The following is a 16,527-nucleotide window of genomic DNA, read 5'->3' on the forward strand; positions in this document are numbered from 1 at the left end:
CGGGTTGTAAGTTTACGCAAAATCTACGAAATTGTATATCAGGGAACTCGAGACCTATAAAAAAAAAGTATCTTGGGTGATATGCTAAAATAAACAGGAAGTGAGCTATGAATTTTTAAATGTCGCATTTTTTGCCGATTTTTGCACATTTACAGGGGGCATTCTTTTGCCCATTTCTCCTACACGTTTCAGCCGATTTACTTCAAACTTGGCCTGGACCATGTCAAAACCTTGCCCATCAACAGGGGAAAAAAAATCTTGACACTCAAAAATACTATATGACGGGGACGGGGCATAATTTTTTATGTTTCATATTTCCTTCGCCATGAAAGACGAAATGCGTAGTAACTCCTTGGTGCATGCTCCAAAACTTTACATGTTTATAGTCATGACCTGAAGGTATCTCTATGACAATATTCAGTTATAAATATAGCATCACCTCGCCCTTGGGTCGACAAAAAAAATTACGACACATAAGGTATTTTGTACAAAATTTGGATATTCTTTGTAAGTGTGATAACAAGTTGTGTTCCAATACCGTTTTTTGGCCCACAATACCGATTTCAATATCCAGCTTTGCAGTATCGGCCGATGCTGATACCATACCTAAGTTTTTTTTCTCAACATGAAAAAGCTGTCCTGCCATTGGTTCAGAGCATTTAAGGGACAATAGGATATCTTAGCTCGGCATGCAGTGGACATGTCACACATCAGTGAATGTCGTGCATGAGCAAGACACATGATGCTGCATCCAAAGTCCTAATTAGCGTCAGAATTAATGGTATCGGCATGTTACTGGTTAGTACTCACCGATACCACTGTTTTAATGCATTATCAGGGCCTCTACCAATACCAGTATCGGTATCGGTATCGGAACAACACTAGTGATAAGTAGACTAGTCATTTATGAATATTTTTTTAACTTTCCACCACTCAAAATGTTCAGTGGCATCAGACCTATCAACACATATGTACTTTTTATTTATTTATTTTTTATGCCCTCTATGGACAATACAAATAATATTGTGCTATGAGTAAAACAAACAATGATGTGTGTGTATATATATATATATATATATATATATATATATATATATATATATATATATATATATATATATATATATATATATGTACTTTAAAAAATGCCAATCAGGGCAACTCATTGCCAAAAAATAAAAACAGACGCTGATTTCTGGGGGTCTTAACATTGACCAAACGATCCATATGTAAAGGTTTATTATACTATTTTCAAAGAAATTTGGCTTCGAATTTGCCAGTACCCCAAAGTGCCAGTATCCCAACATGCAAGTACCCCAAAGTGGCCCGGGATGCAAGGGCCCTTCATAGCTGCTCTCAGCTCTAGCTAGGGCCCGAGCAGCTACCGCTGCGAGGTACCTCTTGTTTTTGTAAGAATTATTATTAGGGCCCGAGCAGCTACCGCTGTGAGGTCCCTCTTGTGTTTGTAAGAATTATTAGGGCCCGAACAGCTACCGCTGCGAGGTCCCCCTTGTTTTTTGTAAGTATTCTTCTTCTTCTTCTTGGTAAACGATTTACGAAAACTCGCCAAACTTTGCACACTCCTCGGGCTGGGCGAAAAATTTAATATTATGAAGTTGCCATAACAACATATAGCGCCCCCTAGCATGGAAAAATATGCACCAATCCCGGCACGTTTGACCGAGGGCTACAAAAATTGGCAGGCACATGAAGGGCCCCGAGACACACAAAAAAATCAGTGAAAGCCATATCCTAAAATGTAGAGGAAGTGAGCTATGAATTTTTGAATGTCCAATTTTGGCCCAATTTTGCACATTCACTGTGGTCATTCTTTTTGCCCATTTGCCAACAGTTTTCATCCGATTTCCTTCTAACTCTGCATGCATCATGTCAAGACCTGGGACAACAACTGGGGAAAAAATCTTGACTTTTTGAAATACTATATGACGGGGGAGGGGCCTCAAATTTTGTGTTTCGCCACAAAGGAAAAAATGTTTATACTTAATACTATATACGTACTACTAAAGAGGAAATGCCTAATAACTCTGCTGTAAAAACTCAAAAAAATCAAAAACTTCTCATGCATCTTAATAGCCACGGCCTGAAAACATCTATAGGATAATATTCGGTTATACATGTAGCGCCACTTAGTGGTGACAAGAAATGTCATACTTTACGTTTTCATCTACTGAGCCCAGCTCGTTGAAAGGATCCAATTGAGAATTGGTCAGAAAAGCCTTAAAATGTTGATCATGCCCCACACTGGATATTGTAACTTTTGACAATAAAAGCTGCATTAACTTGACCCAGATGATCCTATCTTCTCAAAATTTCACACATTTGATGAGAGTCCAGGTCTGAATACATACACGAACTTATTATTTATTCGTACTGATAGCGCCACCTACTGGCAATTTATTTATATATTTTTAATTCTTCAACTTAGGCCAAGATTGAAGTCAATTGGAATATATATATATATATATTCAATCCCCAGTGCCGCAAAGCATAGCTGGGAGCGCCTCTAAGCTCCCAGCGATGCTACGCAGGGAGTCAGCACTTTCATCAGTAGGTGACAAACTTCTATCTCTCTTGCTGGTTACCGTATCCATAAAAAAAATAATTAATTAAATAGCGCAATGCTTGCTCAAAAATCTTAATCTAGACTGCAGCTGCTGTTAATAGAAAGCGTAATTAATTGGAGTGTAAAAATAAAAATATTAAATTGGCTTGGCTTGACACAGTCACGTCACATGGTGGCGACAGGCCATCATGGGCCACCGTTAATGTTGAAGTGGAACCTTTGCCTCCACATAGTAAAGAATAAGATCATGACAATTAACTTTACTGAAATTTTGGTATAATGTTTTAATAAAATAGGGAACTCAGGCAGGTTACTGGAAGGGAAACAAAACGTAACAACTGATTTGGATTAGATGTCTAACACAGCCAATCACAGCGATTGTCACCATCATCAATTTGCATAAAAAGCAAAATGATAGAAAAATCTCTTAATGCTTAACTATTTTAATCAAAATCACTGCTTTTTATTACTTTAAGTTTGTTCCTGCATCTTTTGAGCAAGATTGTGTCAATTTAATGCATTTCATTTCATACAACCCTGACTGTGGACCGCACTACAAACAATGACATCCCAGCCATGTACCTTACTTGTCATGTTGTGAAAGCAATCATTTTGAAATTCTGGTTGAAATGACTGGTACGCTATGTGACACAATGCTGATGGGTTTATTGCTTCATGTGTGTTGCATGAGCTTATTGACTGTGTAGTGTTTATTCCCAACTCTGCTTGGAAGACATTGCAGATACAACTGAGTGTCCCTCATTGACGATTACATTACAAAGAAATTGCACGAGGGACCCATGAAAAACCAAAATAAATGAATAAATCTAAAATATCTATACTAGCGTTTTGGTTTTGATCTGATACTCATACTCACGTTAGTATCGATTCTATCAATACTTCGATCGATCTGCACAGCCCTAGTTGACGGAACGCCCACCTCTGGTACAAACCATAACTGTAAGTTATTTCTTCTATGCTACAAGCCTTGTAGTCATGTTGCCTTGATATGCCTGTTATTAAAACTAACTCTGGATAACTCTTGTGTTTTTATAATCAGGAACCCAGTTGCTGCCAACAGGATCGAGCAGACTACATCAAACGACACCTTAATCACCAACTCCTCAAGATTCACCTCCAATGGGCACTAAGGGTTAATATTCGTATTCACTGCATGCCAGTGGGTTAATTCTATAGGTGCTGTCCCCTCCCTGGCTGGGCGTGGACGGCTCTGCCCCTCTGTTGGCTGCTGGGTGGCGGCTGCGTCTTGGCCGTTCCCTGGGCCTCTTGGGGGGTGCTGCGTTGCGGGGCTCTCCCTGGTGTCCTGGGCGGCGACGCGGTTCGGGGCCTGTGGGCCGCCGGGGTGCCCCGTGGTTCCCTCTCCCCTCCCCCTTCCTCCCCCTTGCTGCCTCTCCCTCCTCGCCTCTCCCCGCCCGTCCTCCGCCTCCCTGTCCCTTCTCCCTCGTCACCCTTCCTCCTCCTCTCCCCCTCTCTCTGCGGCCCTGCCGCTGCACCTTGCCCTTCTTGTCGTGTCCTTCCCCGTCCCTTCCCCCTCCCCTGTCCGCCTTCCTCCCCCTCCCCTGGGCCGGGGGCTCCATCCTTGGCCCGGGTCTCGGGGCTCCAGGCGGGTGGTTGTTTTGGTGTTGTGCCCGCCTCGCTCCGGTGGACCTCCTGGCACCTCGGGCGGGCCCTAGAGCCCTATTGCCCCGCCGGGCTGGTCCCATATGCCCGCCAAGGTGATCGTGGGGGGAGCGAGGGCTGTGGACCGGTGGGGTGCCTGGCGGGCCTGCAGTGTCCCGTCCTGCTGCGTTGGGTTGGGAACGCGGGCCATGTTGGGGTGGGGGGTGCTCCTGCTCCTGGGTTTGCTCTCCGGCCGGTGGCGCGTGCGGGGGCCGGGGGTTGTCCCTTGGCGCTGCCGTGGCCTGGGGGCCCCTGAGGTGTTGCGCTTGCTCTGTCCTGGCAGGGGTCAACGGCTCCCCTCTTTGGTGGAGATTTTCATGCATGCCAGATCCACCACACCAGCATCTATCGAAACTCAGACACTATCTGCTTCTTCCTCAGGTTGTTGAATCGGTGGAGGCTGGTGTCTGTGGATCTCACTCTGCTTCGTCTGTCCTTGCTTCCTTTCCTCAGTCTCTCTTTTGGTCTCTTGAGGTCTCCGTGATTTGTTGTAATTTAGATGTTTCTGAGGTTGGTGGCCCGGTGGTGGTGGTGTATTACAGAAGTAAAGCACTATTTAGGTGTTTGTGGCATCATTCATGTACAAAAAGAAGTGTAGAATTCACTAGAGTGCATGAAATAACATCGTTTCACAAAAAGCTCTTTTTCTCCGCTTTTTGTTTCAAAACAGAGCATTTCGGTGAAACTAACCATTTTCTATTGTTGATTACTGAAGAACGGAATAAGGTAGAAACAAATTTTTTTTCTGATGAAAGATGAGAGTTCAATCTTTCATTTGGTAGTATGTGTGTTTCCATAGTCCAAACACATTTTCTGTGGACCTTGAAAGATCAGTCAAAATGCTTAAATCGGCTGGCACTGGCGACATCCCATTTCTGAAAACGTCTGGCAGTCAAAGAGTTAATAATACTATATATGTGTGCATCTGGGCATTTCTGACACTTTCCCAATGTAATGCAAATGTTTCCTTTATACAGTGAAAGCAAATGGCGTAAACGTAATGCTTTTGCCTGTGAATATCATACACCGATTGTTATAGTAGCTAAATGACATCTCATCACATTTTGAAATCAAAATAATTCTCAAGTCAAATTACAATGATCCAAAGTCCAATGTTTTTCAATGAGTGGATAGATTTCGTTCAGCAAATTGACCACCATCTTGACCTGTGACGTCATCTTGGAATTGTCAATAAGTTATTCCATATGTGCAAAAGTGCCGTTTTTTCCCCCCGGAGCACTTGCCCCCCAAAATGTCTGTGCACGCCACTGATGCTGTATCTCCCCCAAACTGGTTGCATTATTACATGCAAAATGTGTTTTTTTCTCTCTTCTGTATTTATAATTGTTCTTTAACCAAGCAAGTGTGTGTGTGTGTGTGTGTATGTATATATATATATATATATATATATATATATATATATATATATATAAAACCAAATACCTGATTTTTGCTAGAATTTTCAGTAAAATATCTGAATACCAAAATATTTGATAGCTGCAGCCCTAATAATGTTCATTTTGAGTTGTTTGTTGGCTTTAGTACATTAAGGAATCAACTACACAGTAGTGTTAATTTCATCAACGAAAACTAAAAAAAAAGAATTTCGGCAGCACACATTTTTCACCGGCCTAAAATTAGACAAGACTAGCCTCATTAATAAACAATAACTGGGACTAAATCAGTGTGCATTTTCGTCGACTAATGAAGACAAGATGAAAAAAACTGGTCTGAAATCTATGGACATTTTAGTTCATGAACAAAAATGAGACACGGTGACACACCCCTTTCAAAACTGCAGTAAACACATGGGACAGACAGGAGGTGGATTCACGATGAAAGGTAAAAAAAAAAAGAGTAAATTATAGTTATGAAATAACATTAATCCAACAGCCATAACGTTTCAACAATAATGTTAATCTGACCGCTAACTAATACTGGCTAATTTACTAGCTCAAAGCATGGAGCCATACTGTAATTGTGTGCAAAGTTGTTTTTTTAATCAAAAAGATGAGAGAAAATTTGATGCAAAATAGTTTTAGATCCAAAATGTTAAACATAATCTGCTGACAAAAAAAATACAAGGGTTAAATGACTGTCCTGAATAAAATGTTGACAGTTTTTGTTGACTAAAATTAGATGAATAAAATGATGTTTTCTTGGACTAAAATAAAGACTAAAAGCTAGATTTATAGTCGACTATATATGAACTAAATAAAAACGGAATGAGGTTGACTAACTATGATAAAAATCTAACAATCATGATTGAAACCTGACTAAAACTGAGACTAAATTTGTAAATGGCTGATAAAATTAAGACTACTACACAGGACAATTTGAATAAGGGAATATAAATGTGAGATTAACAAAAAATCAATAATGACAATTTAATATTTGTTTCGTTACTAAATACCGGTAAATGGAAAGTGTCGCTGCAGTGTGAATAGCTGTTACAACACCTTTGTCCTTAACATCTCCTTTGCTTTAACCAGAAGTCCCAGGACGAACAGATAGATAGTACTATGGGGTATACTGATTATTCAAATGACAATTAATTTGGTGACACGGTTACTAGTAGCCGACTTGAAAAATGAATATGCTGTAGTGTAATAGTGCTATCGCGCGTCTTTAGTTTAAACAAAGCCATTACATTATTTATTTTCTCCAAGAGTAGTTGAACCATTCAACACTCAATATATCGACAGGCAAGAAGGTAGGAGGTATAAATACGGCTGCACCAGGCTACTATTTACATTTCTGTAAATCACAGATGATACAAAGAATCCAACGAACGATAACAAGTGCAGTGCAGCAGGGCAATATGCAAAATAATCTTTGTGTCACTGAGACTGAGGAAAGCAAGCGCCAGCGAAAATAACATGAGATATAAGCAGAAGGATATATAACAATAATATTAAAAAGCATTATTTGCACCTCGGTCAATTGTGTCATTCTGACAAAGACATAGAAGTTAGCAAACATTTTCAGAATAGCACTACTGCCAACGACCGCACAATATGGGGGAAGGGGATGGATGCTGGAGCTAGGCTGTGGCGGCCTGGTGGCGGTTTTAGCCCTCTTCTTTCATACTCACAATAAAACACATAGCGTTGAACTCTAGTCTGAAAATAAGACTTGAAACGTTAGATTTGCCTGAGAGAAGAAACAAGGTGTTGACTTACCGGACGGATTGACCGCGGCGGGAGTTGCCATGATTCCTCAGCGGAGAAAAATAACAAAACTGCAGCGGTGGAGATGACGCACAATACGTCAAGAGAGCCCAGGGCAGGGAGAGAGAGTAGACACACCGCAGGCTTTGCACGCGAGGATCCCTGGTGGAGCCGCCTCGCCTCTCCTCGACAATCTACACTGGATGAGCAGAGGCACTTGAATGCATCGATTTTGTCTACAGACAGAGGATATTCTGTGAAACCAGACTAAATAGAATGCAAAATGTCTGGATGGTAATACCGCGAGACTTTCAAGGCCCGTGAATAAAAAAAAATCTTGTTATATGAGGCAAAAGGTGCAATGACGAATGAGAATGGGATACAAAACGTTTGAGAAAAAAGTTTGAATTTGTTCTGATCACTTGCTCTTCCAAATGTGTGATACTTTGTTGATATCTGCGCTGCTGTTCTAACACTACATTATCATTCGTAAATAGCCTACTTAATATTATGTGTATATGTATGCACTATGTGTGCTAAAGGTAAATGCAGTTGAAACAGCATACATTTTCAATCATGTTTCATTTAACAACCATAATTATTTGTGTCTAATAAATTCAGCATTTTTTTATAGGACCAAAATTCAAAAAAACAAAAATGGGGGAGAGATCAAATTCAGTGTGTGTGTGGGGGGGAGGGGATGGGGGGCACATTAAGAAATAATTATTTTACATCAAATCATGTGTGGTGTGCCATAATTATTAGCATCTGTGATGATAATACTTTGTACAACCCACTTTTGCTAGCAAAACACAAGATGGAATAATACAGGAAGAGGCAACTTCAACCATTCATTTTCATCTATGCACAATCTCTCCAAATCAGCCAGCAACCTCTGTCTCATCTGCACTCTCCTCTTTACTCACTCCACAGGTTTTCAATGGAGTTCAGGTCTGACTTCTGAGGACTCAGTTTGGCCATGGGAGGAGATTCATTCTGCGTCTGTTCAGCCATTTCTACAATTTTCCTTTTTTTAAAAAAACTGAATTTCAATGTTTATTTTATTTGATTTTACAGATTTTTTTTTAAACTATCATTTAATTTTCAAAAATAGACTGTGCTCTTATATGCTGAATGTAAAATGACATTAAATCACAGTGACTGTAAAAACTCACAATATTTCTGTTGTTTTACAGAGAAACGCATTAGAAATACACATATTTATTGTTAAAATATGTTCACAAATGAATTTTAATTTCACAAATATGTCTGTTATTTAAGGGAATGTACAGTAAAAATGCAAGTTTCAAACTAAAAAATAAAACAAAAAAGAGAAAAATATGTAAAATTACTGAGAAATTAATAGTAAAAAAATAAAGATAAATTCTTTGTTAATTGACTGTTTTTTTTTTTGTTTTTTTTTAAGTAATTACAATTAATTTCCTAAATCAGGGGTGTCAAATTTATGGCCCATGGGCCGGATTAGACCTGCAAAGGAGTTCAATCTGCCCCATGAGATGATCTTGTAAAGTAAAAGAAAGAAAAAAAAAGTAATGTCGGCCCAATTAACCAGAAGGCAAAAATTAAAACATATAAATTTGTAATTTCACAAGTAATCCTCAGATGAGTGATGCAACTTGTACACGGAATTGACCTCAATGTTATTATTTTACACACAACCTAAAGTTATGGTTTGTTTAAAATAATAACAGAGACCAACATATATCAAACAAAAACATGCTGAATATGACACACCTTCATCTAATGGTAACACAAACACATGGATTAACAATCTATAACTTCATTAACTGTGCCACACAATGCATTCTAGGAACAATATATATGCAAAACAGGTAAATATAATATGCCCGGAACGCCAACAGGCAGTGTTGTCGCATTACATTTGCATTTGTGTTATTTTTTGGGGAACATTATAAAATGACTAAAAACAGCAGTGGTGTGGCTAACGGTAGAGTGGTCGTCTAGTATCCGAGAGGTTGTGCGTTTGATCCCATTCGTGACCAAGTCTCCTTGAGCAAAATACTGATGCTGTGTTATCAGAAGGTGAATTAGTAGTAAAAATCTAAAGCAGTTTGAGGGCCGCGTAAGGTGGATAAGTGCTATAAATAAATTACCATGACAGTAAATTGTTGCATCTTTAAACCCAATATCAAGTTTTTCAACAGTTTTTTTTTTACATTTTGAAAGATGAACCACATTTTTTTATATTACATCAAACAAAAATTATTATGCAACCTATTTCCTTAAAATCATGTAATTATTGTAATACAACATTTACTTACTATATTTCTAGGTAATTTCATTGTTTTAAAATGTGATATTTTTTCAAATTAAACATTAAAGGTGTATTCAAGGATCATTTGTCATGCATGCTCGTTCCTAGCTGCACATGCGCACTTCCGAGTGTTTGTAGCATGTAGCCGCTGAACTTCGGACTCAGCCATTCATCGTTGTAGCTCCACCGATTTCCCCGCATACTTTGAAAATGGTTGAAAGCCGCAAGAGGACATCTGTCTATGAAGTGAGGCCAGCTGCAGAGACTGATGAAGATGATGATGAACTTGCACGTTCCCGACATTTGATAGGCGTTTCCAACGGGAAAAAAGTGACAAACGGACATTTGGCTTCTACTTTTCGAGAAGATCCTTGAATACACATTTAAAGCATGTTGCGAGGGCGTTTTGCTTATTTAGCTACATGAGAGCACGTCGCACAAGCGGAGAGTAGCGAGTCTTAAAACAAAGTTTTGAAAAGGCTTTTGTGTAATCATGTACTCTTTCTTATCTAATAAAATCATGTAAATAATGTAACAATTTGATCACTCGATGTCAACATTCAAGCGACGTTAACTACTGATGACACATCACGTACGTCATTGACAAATCAGTCTGCATACTACCACCATAATTTTCCACTTAATGCTCGTTTAAATTAAATAAAATGTAAATATTTGCTATGAAATAGGAAACCTGAGGATTGATAAGATGATGGCGAATCGCAATGATCCACAGTAAATTCTGTAGAGTAAATGTGACTCTATTTAGAATGGGACCAAAGAGACTCCGTTTTAGAGTAATACTTACACTGGGAAGAGAGTTAAATATAGAATTGGGGGGGGGGGATAAATAAAAGTCACTCAAGGATGAAGGAACAAACTCACGACCTTCAGCTTGGGAGACAGTAGATCGACTCCCTGAGCCATGCAGCTACTGCTGTGTGTTAGTATATCACTCATGTCAGCTGGAATCTTCCTAACGCCAAGAGACCAAAAACTATGTATTTGGTCCTTTGGAGAAAAGCGAACAGTAGGAGGGGCATAGCTCAGGTGGTAGAGTGGCAGTCTCTCAAGTTGAAGGTTGTGAGTTCGTTTTTCAACCCATGAGTGACTTATTTTTTCCCTTTTTTATTTTTATTTTATTCTCTTCCTAGGGTAAATCTTAGCCTACTCTAAACTGAGTCTATTTGGTCCCTATCTAAATAGAGTTAAATTTACTGTGTGCTTAACTCTTTGACTGCCAGACGTTTTCAGAAAAGGGATGCCGTGGGTGCCAGCCGATTTAAGCATTTTGACTGATCTTTCAAGATCCACAGAAAATGTTGTGTTTGGACTATGGAAACACACATACTACCAAATGAAAGATTGAACTCTAATCTTTCATCAGAAAAAAAGTTTGTTCTACCTTATTCCGTTCTTCAGTAATCAACAATAGAAAATGGTTAGTTTCACCGAAATGCTCTGTTTTGAAACAAAAAGTGCAGAAAAAGAGCTTTTTGTGAAACGATGTTATTTCATGCACTCTAGTGAATTCTACACTTCTTTTTGTCCATGAATGATGCCACAAACACCTAAATAGTGCTTTACTTCTGTAATACACCACCAACAACAATGAAAAAGTGTTTTTAGATTGCAAAATACGTTTATTTCCATTCAACAGTGTAACAATTTGACAAAAAAAAAGTTTGTTTCTACCTTATTCCGTTTTTCAGTAATCAACAATAGAAAATGGTTAGTTTCACCCAAATGCTCTGTTTTGAAACAAAATACGGAGAAATCAAGCTTTTTGTGAAACGATATTTCATGCACTCTAGTGAATTTGACACCTTTTTTTCCATGAATGATGCCACAAACACATAAACAGTGCTTTACTTTTGTAAAACACTACCACCAACAATAAAAAAGTGTTTTTTGATAGCAAAATACGTTTATTTATGTTCAACAGTGTAACAATTTGACAAAACAATTTGGCAAACTATTTACAAATGTGTGCAACCGTGGTACTATTTACAATTGTGTGGATGTTTCAAATAGTTTTTCTTTTTGTAACACTCCCCTGCGTGCAAGGGGACGCAGCAGGATTTGCACAACAGATTAGTTTTACTGCGATGGCCCATTCGCGTGCAGACAATACACTTTCTTGCTGGCTTTTTTGTCTGGGGAAGAGCAAGTATATACTGCAATGTGTTTGGCCATGTTGCCATCAAGTCTACTCTCAGGATCATGATACGGTGATGTTACGGTGGTGTTACGTCTGGCTTCCTCATGTCCTTCTGTTCCTATACCGGGTGGTAAGAGATGTTCTGATCCATCGTATCCACTCCATTCATGGTGGCATCGTAGTCCAGAACCAGTGTCTTCTCCGTGATCAGACTGTACCCACTCCTCCGATGAATATGCATTGGACTCGTCGTCCGATTGAATGTCCGCCTGAGCAGAAGTGCTCGGTTGTGCTCCACGTTTTCCGGCGTTAGCATCGCTAGCCGGTGAGGCTTTATGACGTGATCATGGCCGCCGCGTCAACGCTTCCAACCTCGGCGTCAACCTCAGAGTCACCATCATCATCATCGTCGTGATCAATGTGCTCTTTAGCATTGGTCGATGCTTTTCGTCTTTGAAAAAAATGCTCAAGCGTGAGCTGCTTGCAACCGGTCGCCATTATGGCTTCCTCAGCCATTTTCCCCTCAACACTCTAGCTCCGCCTCACGTCTTCTACTGGCGCCTAGCAACATAGCAAACTATGTTGAACCATCAAAATGTCTTCTTTTTTTATTTTATTTTGTGGTCAAATGTATTTGAGATCAAATATCCATGATGATAAAATATTAGTAAACTTTCTTGTCACAGCATGGCAAATAATCCTTTGACACAACATTATTAAATCAAATTTCCTATTGCAGAATTTGACCTCAATATAAGACACACACAAATGCACGCATAAGTTTGTTTGACACACACACACACACACAGCGATTATTTGGGTTGCCGTAATGGCTTATGAGAAATTTAGACGGTACTGAGGGGAGTTGTAATTTCCTCAGCCACCTCTGGGGCAGCACGTTGACTTTGCTTGTTTGTAGGAGCAAAATAAACAATAAAAATCCTATTATCAAGTATTCATAATCTGAAGTTGCTACTTTAGTTAATCATGGAGTTCTTTGCTTTCATAAGAGAATTACTAATCCACTCAGTAAACACAAATAATTAGACAGAAATTGAATTTCTAGACAACAAATTTATTTAGTAAACACACATATATCAGTCACAGCCTAACCTATTAATGAAATGGAATAAAAATGTGAATCAAAGATAAAAAGAAAACATGCAACCTAACTAACTAAGATAAGAAAAAAAGGGTAGATGAAAAAGGTAGATGGGGGATAAAGATGGAAGCGTTTTGACCTGTCAGTCCTTTTATGTTTGAATAAAAGCGTTGCACCAGTAGTATATGGTCAGATTGCAATACTAGCGCAACTTACACGGGAGAGGTTCAGTCGCACGGGGGAGAGAGAGAGACTCGAGCGTCAATCCTCGGTTGAATGCTGGAATGCTGCACCAGGTGTCCAGTTGGTGGCGAGGTGCACGCGCGGCGTGGAGGCCGCGGCAGGTCCTTGTCTGGCGCACGTCCAGCTGGAAGGCTTTCTGGGAGTCTCTGGCTGCTGGTCGGTGATGCACGCGCGGCGTGGAGGTCGCGGCAGTTGGGGCTCCTCGGGCTCACGGCTGGACACACACGCGCGCCTTGGGGATGCGCAGGGTGGTTGCGAGTCCTTGCTTAATGCGTGCTTTGGGCACGCGTGGTGGCTCCAGTCTGGGGCTCAAAGGAAGAAGCCGCGTGGTCACCCTCAGCGACCACGTTTTTAGTGATGATCAGGAAAAGTTCATGGGGCCAGACGTGAGGTGAAGAGCGGGCGGGGGATTGCGCAGGAGGGGAAGAGAGAGTTCCTGGGGCCAGACGTGAGATGAAGAGAGGAGGGAAGAGTTGCAGGAAAAAGAGAGTCCTTGAGCAGTTCATAGGGCGAAGGAGAGGGGAAGAGAGAGAAGTTCCTTTGCGCGCTGGCTTTTAAACTGTGTACCAGGGGGCCTGGCCGTTGTCCCGCCCCTTCCGTGCAACTTGAAGCAGACTTGGTCGACTGAGACTAAGCTTTTGGGATAGTATTTGATCATTTTTGATCAGAATTGACAAGCCAGATGCTTTATTTATCATTCTGAACACATTTCAAACATTCCCGCGATCATAAAGTTATTGAATTCTTAGCTTACTAATTAATTAATTTAATTACTAAACTTAAGTGGCTACTGAAATTATACACATCATTCATTTGAGATAGACATACAGATTGTGTACAAAGATAAACAACAGGAGTCACTTGATGTCAGTCCAATACATAGAGTCCCGAATTATGTAGACTTCAGGTTTATTAGGAGCGGCAGGATTCTTGAGGATAACCGATAGTGACCGCTGGAGGGCACTGTTGTACCATATAACTTCCAAGGGGCATTGTTTCCCAAAAAACACATGGCTAATTCCTATGGATGGAAAGAAAAAAATAAAAATAAATAAATAAAAGATGGTCTGGAGACTGCTTATCAGACAGGCTTTCAGGTCTGTCGGAGCTGTGATATGCATTTCCTGGGGGTTAGAAATTAAATCCAGTCCCTGCTGGAGGGAAACTCAAAGAGTCATTTTTGAACTGAAAACACAGCGTTAAGACACACACACACATTCCCCAGGGGGAAATGTTTAAAAAGGCAAATAAAATGGAAAAATTGAGGGTGACAGGCAATATTCGTTACACAGTTTATCAAGTATCAAGAATTAAATGAGCAAACGTTAACAGATGATGGCCTAAAAGATGAATTGTAAGCTTAAATATGACCTTCAAAGTTGTTTTGGGCTAGAGGCCAAAATCAGAATCAACCCCTACGAGTCCTAGGAGTCGAGGTGTCAGTGTCTCCCCACAGAGACAGACTCACCTCCACAGACAACCAGCCCCACCATCCCTGGAATGCGAGATCAACTAGAAGACTGACATCACAGAGTGGAAGTGCACGCGGAATTTGTCGTGGAAGCGCTCCAAGTTGGCGGACATTCAAAGAGAGTGTGACCTTTGTTTTTAAAACAAAAGTTAGCAACCCACCACTATACAATGACATTGAGAGGCGATCACATGACGCATGTATCATCGAGGGAGATCCTAAAAATATTACATTAGAATTAGAGCTGTTAAACGATTACATTTTTCAATCAGATTAATCACATCATGGAATTTTGATTAACCACGTTTAATCGTTTCATTAAAAAGGCTTTTTATCAAAAACATTTCCCTGCCAAATTTAAAGGGCACCTGTTATGTGTTAATCCTTTCGACATTTATTATTATGAGGACGTCTTCAACATTTCTTGATTCACTGCACATGCTCATCCTCCTCTTTTTCTAATCACTTAATTACTTGGTTAATTTAAAATGGGGGGAATGACCCCGATAGTTTGACATGAACAAATATTCTGGAAGTCATCCGCAAACATTTATTAAATGCTTTACTTTAATGTATGTAGTTATGTTTATTGTGTTATGTAACACAACCTGTGCTACCTTCAACGCAACCTGTGCTACCTTTAATGTAACCTTAACCGTAACATGCAATTCAGAGATAAGAACATCTAACATTCATCACTATGAAACTACTAGCGCGCAGGGGATAGCCTTTTTTGAGAGAGCAGCCCTGCTTCATGAAAGTGAATCATTGGCCATCCCTTCCCAGAAACTGCTGGGCCAAAGACGAGTGCGGATTTCATTACCATGATGACTAATGGCCGCATTAAGGATGGCTGCAGGTTGACCCTAAGTGTAAAAAAATAAGCAAGTGTGAACTGCAAACACAACAAGTCTAAAAAAGTGCTTTTGAATTGTTCCAGTGTGCTTGTGCAGGGTCGGCCCAGGACATAGGCAAACTAGGCAGTCGCCTAGGGCGCCATCTAGTGGAGGGGGTGCCAAATGCAGGTCCAAAAAAAAAGATAAAAAATATTTTTTCCCCCCTCAGGTTTTCTAAAATAAAATATGTAAATGAGCCTGCTATTATTTTTGTGTTTGCATTTTTGTATTGAAGAATTGCGTTATTTTATTGTGCTATTATAATATAATTTATACTTTTATTTTGAAGGATACAGGAAAAGGTCTCATAAACCGTTAGGAACTGACGTAAGTAACCGACGTACTGCCATTAGTAGTGCAGAGAAGACGTGCACACGCAACAGGAAATCAGAGAAAACTGAAGTTTACAACTAATTCAGTGAACAATTCTTCAGCACCTGGCTGAGAAGGGAACGAGGTTTGTATTGGAGCAATGTTTCATTGTTTACCTAATGTGTAATTTACTGCATAGTAAAACGTTACCGTTTTCGTCCACTGGAGTGTGCTAACGCTCCTTGGTAAATATTTAGTAATGCTATTGCTCAAGATTCTTTTTTATTGACTAAGAATCTGTATTTCTGTATAGTTTATTTTTGTTTTAAGATATTTATGAAGGCAACAGGCAAGGTTAAAATGTTTATTTACAATATAAATTGTACTCAAGAGATTGTCAAGGCTATAAAAGGTAATAATTTAAGGCAATTCATTTATAGTATATGGTAGGGTGGGAGGACACACCATTTTCTTACGTTTTATTGGGACGTTTATAAATTCATGAAAATGTCCTGTTGGCATTGCGTGACTAATAGGAAGTGTAGTACACTGTGTAACTGTGACTGGTGCCACGTTTTCAAGGCCGGGGCAAGTGTCCTCTTTTTTTGGAAA

At 39.8% G+C, this 16,527-nt stretch overlaps 1 protein-coding gene across 1 annotated transcript in view; it reads right to left on the reverse strand.

The window, feature by feature from the left end:
• Positions 1-7,733, reverse strand: part of arnt2 (aryl-hydrocarbon receptor nuclear translocator 2) — a 134,265-nt gene extending 126,532 nt beyond the window's left edge. The window contains exon 1 of the mRNA XM_077564434.1: positions 7,447-7,733. Within this exon, the coding sequence (XP_077420560.1) occupies positions 7,447-7,477 (31 nt within the window). The 5' untranslated portion in view covers positions 7,478-7,733. The remainder of the gene's footprint in view (positions 1-7,446) is intronic.
• Between the last annotated feature and the right edge of the window lie 8,794 nt (positions 7,734-16,527).

The sequence above is a fragment of the Vanacampus margaritifer genome, chromosome 4 (assembly GCF_051991255.1).
Source record: "Vanacampus margaritifer isolate UIUO_Vmar chromosome 4, RoL_Vmar_1.0, whole genome shotgun sequence".
Taxonomy (NCBI): domain Eukaryota; kingdom Metazoa; phylum Chordata; class Actinopteri; order Syngnathiformes; family Syngnathidae; genus Vanacampus; species Vanacampus margaritifer.